The sequence below is a fragment of the Notothenia rossii genome (assembly GCF_949606895.1).
Source record: "Notothenia rossii genome assembly, chromosome: 10".
NCBI classification, from domain to species: domain Eukaryota; kingdom Metazoa; phylum Chordata; class Actinopteri; order Perciformes; family Nototheniidae; genus Notothenia; species Notothenia rossii.
Window position 1 is genome coordinate 13,172,124 of NC_136908.1, and position 17,729 is coordinate 13,189,852.

General features: G+C 41.5%; 2 protein-coding genes across 2 annotated transcripts; one reads left to right on the forward strand and one right to left on the reverse strand.

Moving 5' to 3' along the window:
• The first annotated feature begins 905 nt into the window (after positions 1-905).
• Positions 906-4,060, forward strand: gpr3 (G protein-coupled receptor 3). Its single transcript, XM_079653740.1, has 2 exons — positions 906-1,150; positions 2,322-4,060. The coding sequence occupies exon 2, from the start codon at positions 2,348-2,350 to the stop codon at positions 3,338-3,340; it is 993 nt and encodes a 330-aa protein (XP_079509866.1). The 5' UTR covers positions 906-1,150; positions 2,322-2,347; the 3' UTR covers positions 3,341-4,060.
• Positions 4,061-4,528: 468 nt separating this feature from the next.
• wasf2 (WASP family member 2) lies at positions 4,529-17,359 on the reverse strand. Its single transcript, XM_079655517.1, has 9 exons — positions 17,238-17,359; positions 15,270-15,433; positions 14,519-14,653; positions 14,145-14,298; positions 12,264-12,381; positions 11,546-11,667; positions 10,549-10,707; positions 9,666-10,156; positions 4,529-5,855 (listed from the first exon to the last, which is right to left on the reverse strand). Exons 2-9 carry the CDS (start codon positions 15,400-15,402, stop codon positions 5,698-5,700), a joined length of 1,470 nt encoding a protein of 489 aa, XP_079511643.1. The 5' UTR covers positions 15,403-15,433; positions 17,238-17,359; the 3' UTR covers positions 4,529-5,697.
• Between the last annotated feature and the right edge of the window lie 370 nt (positions 17,360-17,729).

Here is a 17,729-nt window from a genome sequence, read left to right on the forward strand (position 1 = left end):
GAAAGAAAAGAGAAGTACAATAAAAGCCATTCCTGTTTTTGTGTTTCTGTCGGAAACACTTTTCCATCCTCATCTTTACATACGCATTCAGGTACAGAGAATATTTCAAAAATGATTCAACAGCTATTATTATTATTATTATTATTATTATTATTATTATTATATATACTTTTTCTTTGTATTATTCATACACCATTTTCATAAATAATAAATAGTGTCAGAGAGATGATTGTTAAATTCTATGATCAATGTGGAAGCTTCTGTTTTTACTAATGTTGTATTCAAATGAATGAATGATACCATAAACTGTTGTTTCTGCCCATCCCTGAAAATAAACTCCAAATGCAGCAATACTATCAACATCACTGCTTTAAATGATATCAATATTAGTAGGTCAAAATCAGTTTAGCAAGGTTAGATGTGGGAAAGGTGCATGTTTGTGCTTATTCATTCATAGAGGTGGATAGTGTCGTCTAAAGTGTCCATTTCACACAGCTTATTGATGCTCTGCAAGACATCTCCCCATGACTCATCCTGAAGGTTTCAGCACCGTGGTCAGCGCCAAGCCCTGAGCTCTGTTCCCAATGCCCATGCACCGCTCAGCCCTGCCCAACATAAAACAATACCGTCTCAATCAACCCTTCCCCAGGGTCTTATTGAGAAAATCCGTGTGTGTACTGGAGGGGGAAGGAAGGGGGGGTGTATTGGTCATTATTTACAAGAATTGAGAGTGGACCGCAGTGGGAGGAGCAACCCGGATGCCGCATTTTTCTGAATGAAATTACTCCCTATACAGCCCCCTCCCCAATCACCCCGCATCCCCAATTCCGGCACCTCATTGGTCGAGCCTCCCAGTCACTGACGTCAGACATGCTCTCTTGTGGTAGAGTCCGCGTGCAAGAGCATCCATTCTGCCTCCCGTAAGCGCCAAGGAGAGATTGAAGAAAAGGAGATGCAAGAGACTGAGTTCTGCAGAACTTTGATGAAGACAGGAGCCCGGAGCAGTACGTTTCTCCTTTTTTAGACTGGAACCGAGCATTTCAGTGGATAGCATCCCCACATCTCCATCATCTGCCTTGGGTCTCATAAGAGGAGAGCACGTTTTTTTTAAAACTCTTACAAAAAATAATCAAGGAATCGCGTTAACAAGGTGAGATTCATTTCTTAAATTCATGTATACCTTTATGTGTTATGCATGATCGTGTGTCGGGGACATCCTCTGCTGTGCAATGGACCTGCAAGTGTATTATACAACAGGGTCCTCCACACCAGTACGTGGGATATACCTCCTTACTGAGATGAGAGAGGGAGGATGAGACATTCCTGATTCATTTAAAAAAAACTCCTGCATAAGCAAAGAATAATCTTTCAATTGTATAAATAGCTTGTGGTATTTTCTTTCAGTACACGTTGATATACGCTAAAGAACAAGCTGATAAGAGAGAGGCATCGTAACCTTGTAAATCTTAAAATAGCCTAATGAAGAGCACAGGCTTTCTCATTCATGAAGACTGCATGTAATCTGCCAGAGGTTTACACAGTTAAACATCATATTTACCATGAAAGGAAAACCCTCACAATCTATCTCACCAACGTCATCTGGAAGACAGTTTACAGATTCAATTTTAACCAGATACAAATAAATATATATTTAAGATGGCTGGAAGCACCTGAAACGTGCGCAGCATAAAAACCAAGGGTCGAAGCCGGTAACAGCTCCGATTCAGAAAATACATGAATGACAGTTTAATCAATACAGCCTAATGGTGCATTCATGTTTTGATAACTCTATTCATCAAGTTGGATTAAGCCTACATATTTGAATTCACGATTGACTATGATTTGCGTGGCTTCCCGCACGACTATAGTGACGTCACTTACATTTCAGTAGCAGAATACATTTTAATTTTAAATGTCTTGTTCAAGTTCTTTCAATGTTCATTTTTCAATTGCACACTAAAGACAAGGTTTTTTGTTTTTGTCATTTTTAATAAATAATAATAATACATCTGTACTGCCCCTTTATAATAAAATACCCAATACGAAACAACATTACAAGTAATGGGAGCATGAAAACCTTAAATACATCTTAATGCACTATATCTATTTGGCAAATTAACAGCTCAAGATAACAACAACATAACATCTTAAATTCTCTGTCACTACATTAAGTCCTTTTCTGCTGTAGATGCCACATCCGGCCTCTGAAGGCAGAAAACCACAGCTTCTGGTTGAGGAAAGCCATTTTACTGGACAGATGAATATGCTAATGGTGACCCATTAGATCTAATGAAAACATTGTTCTGCTTTTTTTCTCTCAGGTTGTCCGTGTGACTGCTGAGAAGCCATGATCCTGAATGCGTCTGACCTGGGCTGGGATGAGTCCTCAGGTTCAGACCCCTTCTTCCCACTGGACAAAATTGAAAGCTCACCTGAATATGAAGTCCAGCCCCTCACCGTGTGGGGCGTGGCCCTGTGTATTTCAGGAACTCTCATTGCCACAGAAAATGCCATAGTTGTCACCACCATCCTGGCCACACCTTCTCTTCGCGCCCCCGTTTTCCTGCTGCTCGCTAGCCTCGGATTGGCTGATCTCCTGGCGGGCGTTGCTCTGATCTTGCACTTCCTCTTCCTGTTCTGCGTGGAGCCCAGTGATTGGTCAGAATTGATAACCTCAGGACTACTGGTGACATCCCTGACTGCCTCTCTCTGTAGCCTGATGGGTGTCGCTTTGGACCGATACCTGTCTCTAAGCAACGCCCTCACCTATGGGTCGAGTCAATCACGTAACAGAGCCGCCATCCTGCTGCTGCTGGTCTGGGTGGGGGCGTGCATCATCGGGGCGGGGCCTGCGATGGGATGGCACTGTCTGGGTATGCCAAACTCCTGTTCTGTAGCACGACCTCTGACCCGGACTTACCTGTCGCTGCTGTGTGGTGGCTTTCTGGTGGTTGTTATGATAACCCTACAATTGTATGCTGGGATCTGCCGTGTGGCGAGGCGGCACGCCCACGCCATAGCCACCCAGAGGCACTTCCTCCCTGCCAACCACTCGTATGCAAGCAAACACAGCAGTGGGAGGGGCTTCTCTCGACTGATCCTGGTCCTCAGTGTGTTTGTGGGCTGCTGGATGCCCTTCTCCCTCTGGGGGCTTCTGGGGGACGCGTCCAGCCCTCCTCTGTACACCTATGCCACTTTGGTGCCAGCGGCGGGCAGCTCGCTGCTGAACCCGATCCTCTACAGTCTGAGAAACAAAGACATTCGCAAGGTGCTGTTCCAGGCCTGCTGCCCGCACAGATACACACAAAACACACCAACAAACTACCCTGCCGATGTGTAGACTGCCAAACCTCACCATGGGACTCAAAGCACCACACACTCTATGCCAGACATATCACTGTTTGTGTGCCAAGATAGCTGCATTGACCATCATCCAGAACATGAAGTCTCGCTCACACTGACATATATATATATATACATATATATACACACACACACACACACACACACACACACACACACACACACACACACACACACACACACACACACACACACACACACACACACACACACACACACACACACACACACACAGCACTTCTCAGAGAGATAAAGTTCCTCCTCTGCAAATCAGAATGTTCTGGCCTGTCCTGGCTGGCAGACATTTTTGGACTACAGACTAAACGTACTGTCTTGTTTGTACTTTGTGCCTCATCCTCAGTCAATTGTAGCTCCACTGAAACAATCACAGGGATGCTTAATATGGTATACCCCCACTCATAGAAAGTGGATTTAATCACCATTGGCACTTTATGGCGGGAGGAAGGGATTGGTTTTAAATGTAAGCCTGTTACAGTGTAATGACATGTGAGCAAAAGCCAAATTGTATTTACTTGAATGTCTAGAAAACAAAATGTTCTAGATCTTTGAGATTCTATTTTGCACATGCTGTCAAAGGCACTTTGAAAAGGTACTGACCATATGTTCGTGTTGCACAGCCTTTTTGAAATGAATGAATATTTTATACCGATGAATAATAAATATGCTTTTTTTTCTACTTGGCGATGTCAGCACTCTTTTCTTTTACCGCTGCCGAGGCTTTTAGAGTTTGTCTCTCTCTATCTCTCACCCTTTAACTCAATAAGGCTCAGACTGCTGCTCCCTATTCCTGTATCTTAAATTATTTGGTGGCTTAAGCAATCTTCAACGTCATTACCATCACTCTGCATCCACTGCCTTCTTTAAAAGAAAAACCTACAAAGCAGCCTTGGTGTGAGGATGAAGTGATTACGCAAGAGGTTTTCTCTCCTCCTACTCGTTTTCTAAAGTTGAATTCAATTGATTCATTTTCTCACTCCCTACAGTCAGCACTGGGCACAAAAGGTGTCCACTGCTGATATGAAGAAGATGAGTCATGGATAAAGCACGAGGAGTTTTATCCCAAGGCTCGACATTCTTGGTAACTTATTATTCACATCAAAGCACACAGTAGTCATTCTCGCAGGAAAGAAGACTAAACAATTACTGCAATTCACTCCATCTTTATTGAAATAACTAATAATCATTTGGAAATTCAAGGCAGGAGAAGCTTTGGCAAAGCATGCTGTGTGATTGTGCTTCATCACAGGCACATTTAAAATAAAAGGCACTTGAGACACATGTTGTCCATACTAAACATCAGGCTGGTCTACATTTGACTCATTAACAGCAGCTGACAATACAAATGGATGAAGCTGATCAATGTAGATAAACAAAAAAAGCTGCACTGACACCGAGATGCAGTATAAAAAAAAAAAGGCACTTATCAGACAAAAACAGTGATTAAAACATCAGAGCCTAGTTGATCCCCAGAAAAGAATATAAGCAAGAAGAAAAACAAAGCGGATACAGAATCAATCATGTGTGTGTAAAAGGTATGTTCATCTCATCACACGCCCAAGGTGTCGGCCCTGAGCCGCTCCGCCCCCCCCCCCCCATCACACTGAATAATTAATCTATGAATCTGTTGATGAACTTTAACTATGTCTCGTTTGCACGTGAATTGTTGTCTGAATAAAAAAAGTGAGGAAAGGAAAAGTGATACAAAAATGGGGATATAAAAAAGATTGCATTAATTATCTTTAGCTCATATGATTCAATATGTAATATAAACTTTACATATATATTATATGATAGACGATTGCGCAAATATGTTTAGTCTTTTAACAGAGTACATAGAAATACTGTGTGTGGAAGAGGCTGCGTGAGCTGTGTGTACTACCTCTGTTATCCTTTGCTGTAATATACTAAAGCGGATCAAATCTGACATTGAGCCCGAAGCAAAGGGCTCATAATAAGAGGAGACAGAGGTGATGTGTTTACGCACGGACTCAGCAGAGAGTCGTGAGCCTCGTCACAACTCTCACATTAACAACAGCGCCGTGTGACAGAAAGCAGTGACGAAAGACAAAACCAGGCACACACACATTTCTCAATCTTTGGACTTTTGCACCTCTGACAGGAATCATTGGGGATAAATAGAAATACATGATTAAGGAATGTGATTTGTAATAGGTCACTTGTACATACTGAACATCTGGCAGACACAGAACATGGACCTCTGCTTCACTGAATGTAATGACACCGTAAATACAAGGAGGTTGTTTCAAGGCTGAGGAGAGTGAAGTGGCTAGTGAAGGAGAAAAGAGAGGATGATCAGTCTGACCAATTGTCATCGTCAAACTCTGAGGAGTCATCCTCGCTGTCGCTGCACTCGACAGCAATACGACGGGACAGGATGGCGGCCACATCGTTGTTAGAGTGATCCCTCTTCTCCTGCTCACGCTGCGCCTCCGTCTTACGCAGGTTGAAACCTAAAGAGGGAGCAAGTGAGGACAGAGTGTGTGAGAGCCTGACAACAGCAGAAGGGCCATCTCTCTTCATGTTCCTATTTTTATCTTAATGCATGCTACTTTGAGGACTCATTTGCTTGCTGACATATTAAACAAAAGATGTCTTTCATACTCAAGAGGTGGCAGTTGTAAGTAGTTCCCTTATATTTAGATCAAAGTAGAACCAACAAAAGAGAGACAATTATCATTTTAAAATGTATTTAAGGCAGGGGTGTCAAACTCTATTTCATCACGGGCCACATTAGCATTATGGTTGCACTCAAAGGGCCGGTTGCAACTTTAAGACTATATAAATATACATATATAAATATATAATATATATTAAATAATGTATTATATGATTGGCTCTGCATTGGATTATTATCAGTCCTGGTAATAACTTCATAAATAACTACGTCTGAAAGCAGAAGTCTAGGGCACATCATTTAAAGCAAACATTCAACAATTACATCAAAACCTTTGAAAGAACATCCATAACATGAATCTGTTTACAACTTATATATATCAATATTCCAATTACTTGTATATAGACTATTCTGCACTATTTCTATTATATTATATTTTATTTACTTGCACAATTGTATCTGTTTTATTGTGTTGCGCTGTTGGAAGAGCCTGTGACCTAAGCATTTCTTTGTCATAACTACACTGTAGCTATGTACATATGACAATACAATTGTATTATATATTATATTCTTTGCAAGCCCTTGCGGGCCATATCAAATGAAGTCGCGGGCCGGATTTGGCCCCCAGGCCTTGAGTTTGACACCCCTGATTTAAGGTTTGTTGAGTTTTATTTCACTAGAAGCGCTTTAGAGTTTTTACAATTGGGTCTCTGTTAGTGCATCATGCACGTCCAAACATGCAGCAATGTTGGTAAGAGTTTCTCGATATTCCACTTATTCAGAGCTGGCTGCAGTAATGGGCCAAAAACAGAGCATGTGCTGCAAAGTTAACACTAGAACCGCCAAGGGTTGCTGCATACCTAAAACCGCCAAGGGGTAAAATATACCCGCTATTAGAATGCATTGATTTTCAAGGTACAATGTTCTTTTATTTATCATACTAGAACACAGGGTTAACAGTGAGTTTTGATCGCAGAGGGAGGAAACTTATACCAATAGAATCTTCGGACTCTCAGCTTTCATATGATATCTAGTGTGCAGATAGCATGAATTATAAAATATTGCTAAAAGTGCCTCTCTATCCATCTATCTATCTCTCTATAACTATCTATCGATCTATCTATCTATCTATTTATCTATCCATCTCATAGATCAATAGTGCAACAATCACTGTATTTTCTATAAGGTAAATATTACCCGCTGGTGCTGATGGGTATAAATGGAAATTTGTTTGGCCATTTTTTCAATCTGACTTCATATTGACAATTTTTAACAACAGAGGGTGCTACATAACACACCTTTAGGAAAAGTCACGGACTGGGAGACTTGAATATTTTATTGAAAAAAAATGACATGCAATCAAGAAACAGCTGCGGGTAAAATGTACCCGTTGGCGGTTCTAGTGTTAAGAAAGAAAAGCAGTAATCGAGGGGTCCATCCCAATATCCCAATGATATGAGCTGGTTGAATTCTCTAAATGAAAAGCAAAGGTGCTTCAACCCTTCGTTTCATATTTAGCATAGAACACACTAAACCATCTTTGCCCAAAGCAAAGGAGATAATGCCCTCGCACAGTTTGATGAAGCCCTATGTAGAGATGTCCCGATCCGATCACGTGATCGGGGATCAGAGCCGATCATGTGATTTTCAAAAGATCGGAATCGGGAGAAAAAAATCGGGGATCGGGCTTTTTTAAAAAAAAAAAATTTTTTACATACTTTTTTAAAATGTTGTATTCAATGTTACAAAACAAAAATGACCATGTTCAAGTCTTAAAGTCATCCTGAGGCCTTAGTTTTGGTTTCAAATTACACAACATCATGTATGTGTTACTTCTTTGGGGCTTGTTTTCATAGACCTGGTTGCTTATTTCTCTCAAATCTGGCAACAGAGTGGGCAGTGTCTAATTGTAGCAGTAAACTAACGAGTACTGATAAGATTTATTTTTTGTTTTGATCCAATGCTGCACAACTGAACTGATCCAATGCTGCTGTGAAAAAAAAAGAAAAAAAAAAGCTATATCCATGTTGGATAGAATATCCAATTTAAATTAAAAAATAACCTTAAGGGACAACTTGAATGCTTTTTTTCTCTTAATGCATTGCATAAAGATCGAATCGGGAAAAATCGGTATCGGCAAATTGTCAAAATCAAATGATCGGAATCGGATCGGGAGCAAAAAAAGGTGATCGGGACATCCCTAGCCCTATGGATAGATTGAAAACAGCCTTTTTTGAGGGCGTGATCTATTATGGACAGGAATCCTCACTTGATTGAACAGCATCGATCTAGCAACTGCACTTCTATATGTAACAAAGACAGTAGCTTAAAACAAATCTTCAACGTTTGCTATTGTGTCGTTTGGAGGTTTTCCTTCTTAGTCTTTTCCCAAGTCCTTGTGATTTTAACTTCAGAAACGCCCTCGACCTAATGATGTTTTCCATCAAGGTCAAGGGAATCAGTCAGAGGATGTAAGATGTCATGTTTTTAAATTATAAAATCGCAGCCCCTAAATTCCCTATCCTCAATCACTTGACCTAGAAATCTATCGATTGAGGCAAGCCATTTCACAATTCCTTAAATGCGCTGTAAGGAGCAAAGGAAATAGGGAATAGTAGGCCTGCAGAGACAATGGAAACGAGGACACGCGTGCATCCCATGAATACGTGTTGTTGCTATACGTGAATAAATGTATCCATCCCAAGCTCCACAGCGGGCAGAACTTAAACTTCTTAAGGACCGACCCTTTTTACAATTTATATCAATGATGTGGGTCAAAATATTGATGCCTCTGTACATCTATATGCAGATGATACTGTTCTATACTGTTGTGCTAGCACTGTCTGTTGCCCTTGCATTTGAACGTCTGCTTTTGACACATCTGTTCCACCTCAGGTTGTTGTTAAATTCAGACAAGACAAAAGTCATGTAAGGTTACCAACTGTTCTTCCCTGCATCATGTCTGCACAGCATAACCCCATTGAAGCTGTTAACAGATACTTAGGCATCACTATGGATGGAAACCTCTGCTTCAAACCTCATATTGACAATCTCTTCAGGAAACTGAAAGTAAAACTGGGATTCTTTTTTAGAAACAAGGCCTGCTTCTCCACAAGTGCGAGGAAAAGGCTTGTAGCTGCCACATTTTTGCTGCTCTTGGACTACGGGGATGTTGTGTGCATGAACGCCTCAGCTCACTCCCTTCATCTGCTGGACGCTGTCTACCATGGGGCTCTGAGGTTCATACCCAACTGTAAACCCCTCACACAACACTGCACGCTGTACTCTTTAGTCAACTGGACATCATTATCAATGCGCAGATCACTACACTGGTACAAACTCATCTATACCGCTATGCTTGGACTGCTGCCCCTCTACATATCACACAAACAGTACAGCTATAGACTACGATCTCAAAATGACATCACTCTGTCTGTCCCCTCAGTACGCACGGTGCTTGGGAAAAAAGCTGTATCATACTCTGCCCCCTCGACCTGGAACACACTTCAGCAGGAACTTACGCTGACCAGTTTGATACCCATCACGGATTCTAAACTCATTTTAAAAAAGCTGGAGAAATCATCTGTGGGTGTTTGCACCTGCTATATCTGACTACTACAACTTCCCAAAGGAAACTCAGTCTTACCTTGCCGGATGGCCTGCAGCAGGTCGTTGCGAGTATCATCCTCCGGCTCAGCTTTGGGAGCCGAGCTGGACTGACCCCCACCACCAGAGGGAGGATGGGAAGCTGCAGAGCGGTCAAAGGATGAGGGAGGAGGCCCAGGGGGAGGTGGAGGAGGAGGAGGAGGTGGAGGACCTCCAACACCTACAGGCATAGGTGGTGGAGGAGGAGGAGGAGCACCAATGGACATAAAGGGCGGAGGAGGGGGAGCAGGTGGGGAGGGATAGGCAGAGGAGGAGAGCGGAGGAGGAGAAGGTGGGGCCTCGAAACCAGGGGGAGGAGGGGGAGCCCCGAAGCCAGAGGGTGGAGGAGGAGGAGGGGGTGCAGGGGGAGGGGAGAGGCTGGGGCGAGAGTTTGGAGGTGGAGAGGTCATGGGGGGGGCAGGAGGTGGGTGGCTTGGACTCAGCACGCTGACGCGATTCTGGCTCGGTGCTCCGTAGCCTCCGTCATTATACCTGCAAGGAGTGGGAGTTGGAAAAAGGAAAAGTTAAAATAAAAAAAATAAAAACTGAAACGTTGACTTTAATGAAATGTTTTATGTCAACAGGTTTCACATTACTGTATTAGGTTAGTTGAAAGCAATAATATTAAATACATATTATTTGATTTTAGGTTAAACTTCATATTATTGCTTTCAACAAACCGAATAGGAATCTGTTGACATAATACACTTAATGAAAGTCACGTTTTTACGGTGCTTAAGTTTCTCTGCAGCTGCATTCTCAGCTGGAGGTAAAGAAACAGTAGGTTTCTCATTTGAAAGCTGATTGCAGCTGCACATGTATGTTCGGCACATGTTGGCAGGAGCGGGAGCGTGTGCAGGCTGACTGTGCAACGTGCTACTTACGCTATGTCTGCAGGTGGAGGTGGGAGGAAGTCATCAGTGCCAGGTGGAGAGAGAGGGGAGTCGGGGTCATAGGCGTAGGATCCGGTGCTCTGCTCCAAGCCCTCAGAGTTGAAGCCATCTCCAGATCCAATACTGCCATTCAGACCCTCAGAGGAATTCCTTAAAACAAATTGAAGACATCATTATCAGTCCAAAATTGTTTTCTGTCCAACTCAAATCATAATTAGTAGCATGTACGGAGCAAATTGGGTCATGGGCTTTTTGCATATTTTTTCGCGACTATGATACAAATGCATTAAAAGCAGTAGACAGGAATACTGACATTGACACTTGTGGTGTGATTGACACAGCTTTGAAGTAGCAGAAAGTACAGTATCAGCAGGAGGAGGCTGGCTTGTCCTTCAGTTAAAGAGCTTGACAGAAAATCTTTGAGCTTTCTCCTTATCAGGCTTATCAAGGTTGAGAGACTAAAAGATCAAGGTTAAGCTTACTAACTAACTCAGACAAGATTAACCAGCTAAAATAAAATAAAAAAAGTACTAGAACAGAAGACTAGAAAATAATGAATAAGTGTATTGCACTGTTGCTTTAATTGTTTCCATGTTATTTCCTTTTTCTTATATTTCTATAAAAGCAATACACTGACTAAAGAATGAATAACACGGCAGAAAAACCCCTGCCCTATGGCTCGCTGTGACTCATGCGTTTGTTTACTGTGATTTGCCATTGAGACCCGACCCCCTGAGAACATTTCCAAACAGGACATGCCAGCCTTATCACTGTGTACAGATCGGTTGATAAGATGGGGGGCTTGTTGAATTGAGTTAGTGCCCATTCTGTACTTTTACTGTGTTGATTAGAGAAAGAAATACTGAATTCATCAAGTAATTGTTTGATTTCCTGCTTAAATGCTTTCAAAAGCTATGTGCACCTAGGGATAACCAATATCCACAAAGAGAGGGGGTGTCAGCTCACTTCACACAATCTCTAAACTCACATCAAATCATTCTTCGGCTCCACAAACTCCTCCCCCATCTTACGGCGCTCCCATTCGTCCTTCCTGGTCTTGATCTTTCGCGGATTGAGCGTCCGTTGGTTCAGGTGGTCTTTCTTCTCCTTCTGCTCGGAAAGAAAAGGATGGGTTAGATTCATCAACTTTCATTAGATGTGATCAATAATGTCCACCTGTTCCAACCCCAAAGAGTGCTTCAGGAATAAGTTATGTAAGGATGTTGCGCTTCTTGTAACCTTCTCTTAAAGTCTATATGGTTGTCATTTTGCTACATGCCTGAAATTAGATCTCTGATTAACACATGCTTGCGAGATGTTTTTGTTTTGTTTCAAGACATATAACATGTCAGTAGGTATTCCCAATCAAGACTTGTGAAGCTTTAAAGTCTCTAAAATAAGGGGTTGCTAACAAGTGGCTACATGAGACCGCAGAGGTTGACATCACACTGAACAAGGAGGGCACGCTGAAGTCATGTGACTGTGGCGTCGTTTATAGCCTGAAGAACCCACTCTTTACTGCTGGTGATTGCAGTAACGTTTCAGAAATCTTTGAAAGTGGTGTTCAATGTGAACATCTGAATGTGTGGAGGGATCAAGAAGGATTCTAACTTCCGAGTTGGTCGACAAAAACCCATCATCCCTGCAGCACTCTGTGTCCGTGGCGTTACTGGTGTTGTGTTTATGAGGATGTTACTGTGTCTCACTCTGTGCTTGCGTCTCTCCTTCATGATGTCCTTGGTGTCCTGCAGCATCTTCTCCTTCCACAGTTCAAAGAAGTAGGAGGGGTCAGTGTAAAACTTCAGGGCATCCTTCCCATCGTCCCTGTAGATAACCATTTACAAAACATTAGAACTAAACTCAGGTCTTAGTTCCACTTGATGTTATCTTGCGTCCACACGCATAAAACAAGTGTCCGCTGAAAGATATATTTATATAACACTTCCTCTTTTTAGCTCAAAAATAAAAAGGTCATGTTCTTTTCGCACATACCAATGAGTATGCAGAAAATTAAATGTCCCTATAATGTAGAGAATAAAATAATACAATTTAAACTTCACAGAACAAGTATTTGCTTCATCATTGGAAGAGCTTGCACTCACGCTACTTATTGTTGATGCCACTGCAGTGCTACTTGATTAAACAGTTTCACCATCTAACACCCAAAGCCCCTTATTTTCTGGTTTCTAATTGCGTAATTTTCGGACTATAAGGCGCACCTGAATATAAGCCGCAGCAGCTAAATTGAATGATGTGTACATATAAAAGCCGCACTGGACTATAAGCCGCAGGTGTTTTAATGTTTAATTACCATGTGTAAGGGTTCGTGCACAGAGGGGATTGTCGGGAAAGAGAGGGCTGTTTGAGGAAGCTCCCATTTATTAACATTTCAACAAACAAGTTGCATATTTGTATAACGTATTCAAGTTTAGTAGCATTTAGTGCAATAGTAGCTACAGAAGATGTACTGTGCTGTGTAAACTGTACTGTATCACATAGCGCTTCAGACACACAAACTTTTCAACTTTCAAACTTAAACGGTGCGCTCCCAGCGCACGTACCGGCAGTGATCTACAGCAGTGGTTTTCAACCAGTGGTACGGGGACAAACTGTCTCGCTCTCGTAATGTCTGTCTGTCTTGCTCTCGTTCTGTCTCTCGTACCACTCTCGGTTCCACTTTTACTTTTGCGCGCTACTTGTCTCACTCTTTTCCGGCCTCCAGCTTTTCCTGCTGGAGCCCGCCGCTTAAAGGTGGGGGGCGCGGACCGGCCATAGAGCCCATAGAGTTAAAGGTGTTGGACTGTAACCTGTAAAATCCATAGATTTAGGAGTTCCCCTAGTGGCCGTTAACTGTAAAAATCCATAGATTAGCCGCACCGTTATATAAGCTGCAGCGTCGAAAAATGGGAAAAAAGGCGCGGCTTATAGTCCGAAAATTACGGTAATCGTACTTCCTCATGCACGATTAACATTCAAGATATCAAGAATATTAATCAGCTGGGTTCCGACATATGGTTATTTGTAACAGAAAGTAAATACACATGAGAGGTGCAAAGCTAATAAAACGTCTCAATGTAAAAAATGTCATGTTTTTTCTCGTATGTTCTCCCAACAGAACTTCATTAGTGCTACTTTAATTCTGTATACTTAATATACTTACAAGCAGGTATATTTATATGTAATGTAACATATATAGTCCTTTTGCCATCAACTTTATCTGAGTTTAGGTTGGTTTCATTATGTTAGATTGTTGCATGTTACACAAACTGGCATAGCACTTATTATATGTTCCTTTACATAAGGCCTGGGTAAAAACAAATCCCCTTTAACATTTTAACACACTTATAAATTATAGCCAAGAGAATTAAAATCTCAAGCATAAAAAGAACCGTTCTGATCCTCCCGCTCCTTGATGAATATGCATTAGAGAGGCGAGAATACATAGTGTATAGTCATGACCAACATTTAACATGCAAATGTGTTTCAATGTGTGCACATGTGCATGCACGTGTTCTTCATGGTCCATGCATGCTTCAGTGATTGAATATGAGCCATGGAGGGGAGTCTGTGCGTCTGCTGAACCTCACCGGTATTGGCTGAGGTAGTTGAGAGGTGGCGGTGGATTACAGGTCTCGTAGGTATCCTGGACCGGCATCGGCAGGGACGGCCTGGTGAACAGCTGCTGGTCCTGGGTCAGACTGCTGCGGAAGGCCTTACGGGTAGTGATGGCCTGCAGAGACACTGAGAGAGAAACAGACGAGGAAATGGAGTTAATTATATTCATTTTGCTCAAGGGCAAGATTGTGTTTTAATAGGAAAGTCGTAAGACGTGTAAAACTGGTTTTAAAGATAAACTGAAAATGTTAATTTAACCATATTCAAAATAAAGAACTTCTCTGACAGTAATATACAGGAAGTAGTAACAGTAACACAAGTAGCATTAACATGAGGGAGACCTTACCCTCCTCTTCTTTGGGGTCCAGCTGGGTGACTTTAACCTGCAGTTGGTCCACTCGATCTCCCAGTGTATTGACTCTGATTGCGAATGCTTTAGCCTGGACAAACAGCTCCCCGAACACATCCTCTGCATATTTACCTACACACAGAAAGAGCTTCATTATTTTCATTCATTAAAAGGAATCCTTCACCTTGAAAAATATCCCTTGTATATCAAATACTTAGCCGATGTAACCTTGAATTAGTAACACTTTTTTTATCTCATATGCTTCTGCAGAAACATTCTACGCACAAACTAGAAGCACGGCTGCGTAAGCCTGAGGCGGACGATGAAGAAGAGTTTCGAATAATAAGGTTTAAACCAAAATGCATGTGTTTGGGATGCAGAGTAAATATGACTGCATTAGTTTTGGATAATACTTCAAAAGCAGTGAGAGTGTGTAAACAGATGATTTGCAGTATTTACAAACACTCCCTATTTACTTTAAGTCATTCAAGATTTTTCTAACCGTGGAGGCCTGCAAGAAGAAAATAAATATTCCCCATAATTCAAGCTAACAAGTAGTGAGTAATTGATACATGAATAATTGTTCATTTGAAGTATTGGTATTACGCAAGCACAATCAATGCATATTCAGAACTACATTCAAATAAAACACGTGCAAATAAACACATGTCATACACATTTGCAACATGTGGAAATTATCATATTTTAATGACGTAATGACACCCGAGCCCACACAGCAGACACTCACTGAGGCTGCCCAGCTGACGGATGATGTTGGCCAAGCTGATATTGGTGACACATTCCAGCTCACTGCGGATGTTGACAGGGATGGTCTGGCGACACACATGCCGCGGCTCGATATTCCTCGTTACCAGAGGCATGGTGGGGTGTTGTGGGAAGTGGGGCCCAACCCTGGTGGGTAAGAGGAGGTGGGTCATTTGAAGGAAAGATATACAACGCAAAAGTGACTTAAAGACAGCACAAATACATATCATCGTCTATAACAGGCAGTTTCGATACCAACTCTTTATCTCAAATATTTTAGAGCTTATCGGATTCATATTTTCAAGCAATTCACCTTCCATTAACTAAGTGTCAAACATGACAGTTCCCAGCATCTCAAATATAACGATTAGCTGCTTCGATTAGTTGGTTCAATAAAACATGATTAACGATAATAAATAGATGGCTTCATAGTGATAAGAATTGTTATTTCTATCCCAAAATGAGTCACTCGTGACCAAGACACGTATGTATAAATAAACCCCAAGCCAGACAGAGTTAAAGCAGAAGCAAAACTAAAAGCCACGCTCTTACTCCCGGAAAACATCAAGCTGACACCCAGTTTTTGTGTCGCCACCCAGAAAAGTCAACATACAAAGAAATACAATCGTTGCCGATGGTAATATAAGTATGATTTCTACACCATTAGGCTTACAGCAGTGTCGATATTCATAATTATATCGTAGAAATCACAGTCAGTGTGTGACAAAGTAAACTCCCCACAAAAAGCAGGAACTCTACAGTGCTACATGGTATCTGTTCAGAAAATGACAACTCCCATAGGTGCTCAGAAATATGCAGACTGCAGACAGAATTGAGCTTACTGTAAGTATACCCTGCTATGCTTCCTATTCCCCTAATTACAAGTGTTTAATGTTAATGCTGGGGCTACAGGGAATAGTGAGGTCATGATACAAATGGCCAGTGGTGGAAGAAGTATTTAGATGCTTTACTTGAGTAAAAGCACGACGTCATTACCTTATTCTCAAAATAAGTAAAGGTCCTGCTTTCAAAATCTTAATTAAGTAAAAGTAGACAATTATTATCAGCAACATCTATTTAAATGATCAAATAAAGTCAAAGTAATCATTGTGCAGGAAAATGGCCTTTATGTGTGTATATAATTATATATGTGACATTTTTTGACAGTATTGTTGCAACCAGTAGCATTTGGTCAGAATCCAAAAGCATTTTAAGTACTTGTTGACTTTTTGTAAAATATTCAAAATGATTTGACTCTTTTGTGACTTAGTAACCTAGTCCACTAGCTTGAATTGTAAACATTCATTTTGTTAAAAATGTGCTAAAGCTGTTAAATAAACATAGTGGAGTAAATTACATTATTTATCTAGGAGTACAGTATAGTAAGTAGCATAAAATGGTACCTCAAAATTGGACTTAAGTAGAGACCTTGAGTTAATGTAGTTACTTCCCACCTCTGCAAATGGCAATACTAGGTGTATTCAAATCTTTACTTTGCTTTGGGTTGACAGCCCTTTTGTCATGCGTGTTTTCAACCCGAGAATGCTTTAGTTTAAGTTCAGGTTAATCTAGTTATTAATGATAAAGTGGAACTGGTTACAGCTGTACCACACATACAGCTCCGCGCTGTGCGGTCAATGTGTCAGTAACGTACAGTCATTCTCTGAGAAATTCACAAACCGAAATTATAAATGTTTAAATATATGTAATACCTTGTATGAAAACAATGCACATTATTGTGAAAAGCCGCTACTAGAGAATCATTCAGACATAAACGGTTCACTTTACGCCCACAACATTAGCTAAAATGGGCTAAAATTTGGGATCTCGGCCTTGTCAGAGCAGGAAGTAACTTGTAGGCGCTCCTTATCTCGAAGAAACAGCCACACAAAGGTATGTTCAAACCCCCTCACTTTACGGGAAGAATACCGACTTAATATACTTTACTTACCGTAGAAATTGGCAACTGTAGACTCTCTCTATACAATGGTTGTTATCCGGTCTCAAGATTTCCACAAGAAATGTTAAGCGGTACAATACATGGGCGAGCTAAACAGATTCCTCAAGTCCCGGGATTCAGAACTTCTGATTGGACGAGGGACTGAGATGCTCAAAGCTGATTGGCTACTGCGCCTGTCATTTGTTTTCGCTGAGAACAGGATGTGGAACTGTCAACGCAAAAAGCGCAACTCCACCCTGATTAGTGGCCAACATCTGTCCGTAATTTGCGTAACCAAGGGTGGGGAAGAGACACATTCCTACGTGCGCTTCAGCGAGCTGGAACGCGTCCGAGGAATGACTGGCATTGGCCGTTATGCATAAGAGCTCACTGTGGAGAAAACCACTTATGAGGACAAATAATAATGTCCCGTGAGCGGTGAGCCTTTCTTGTTTGGTGTTAAGTGCATCCTTCACCACAGCTTAAACTGGAAGTACATACGGT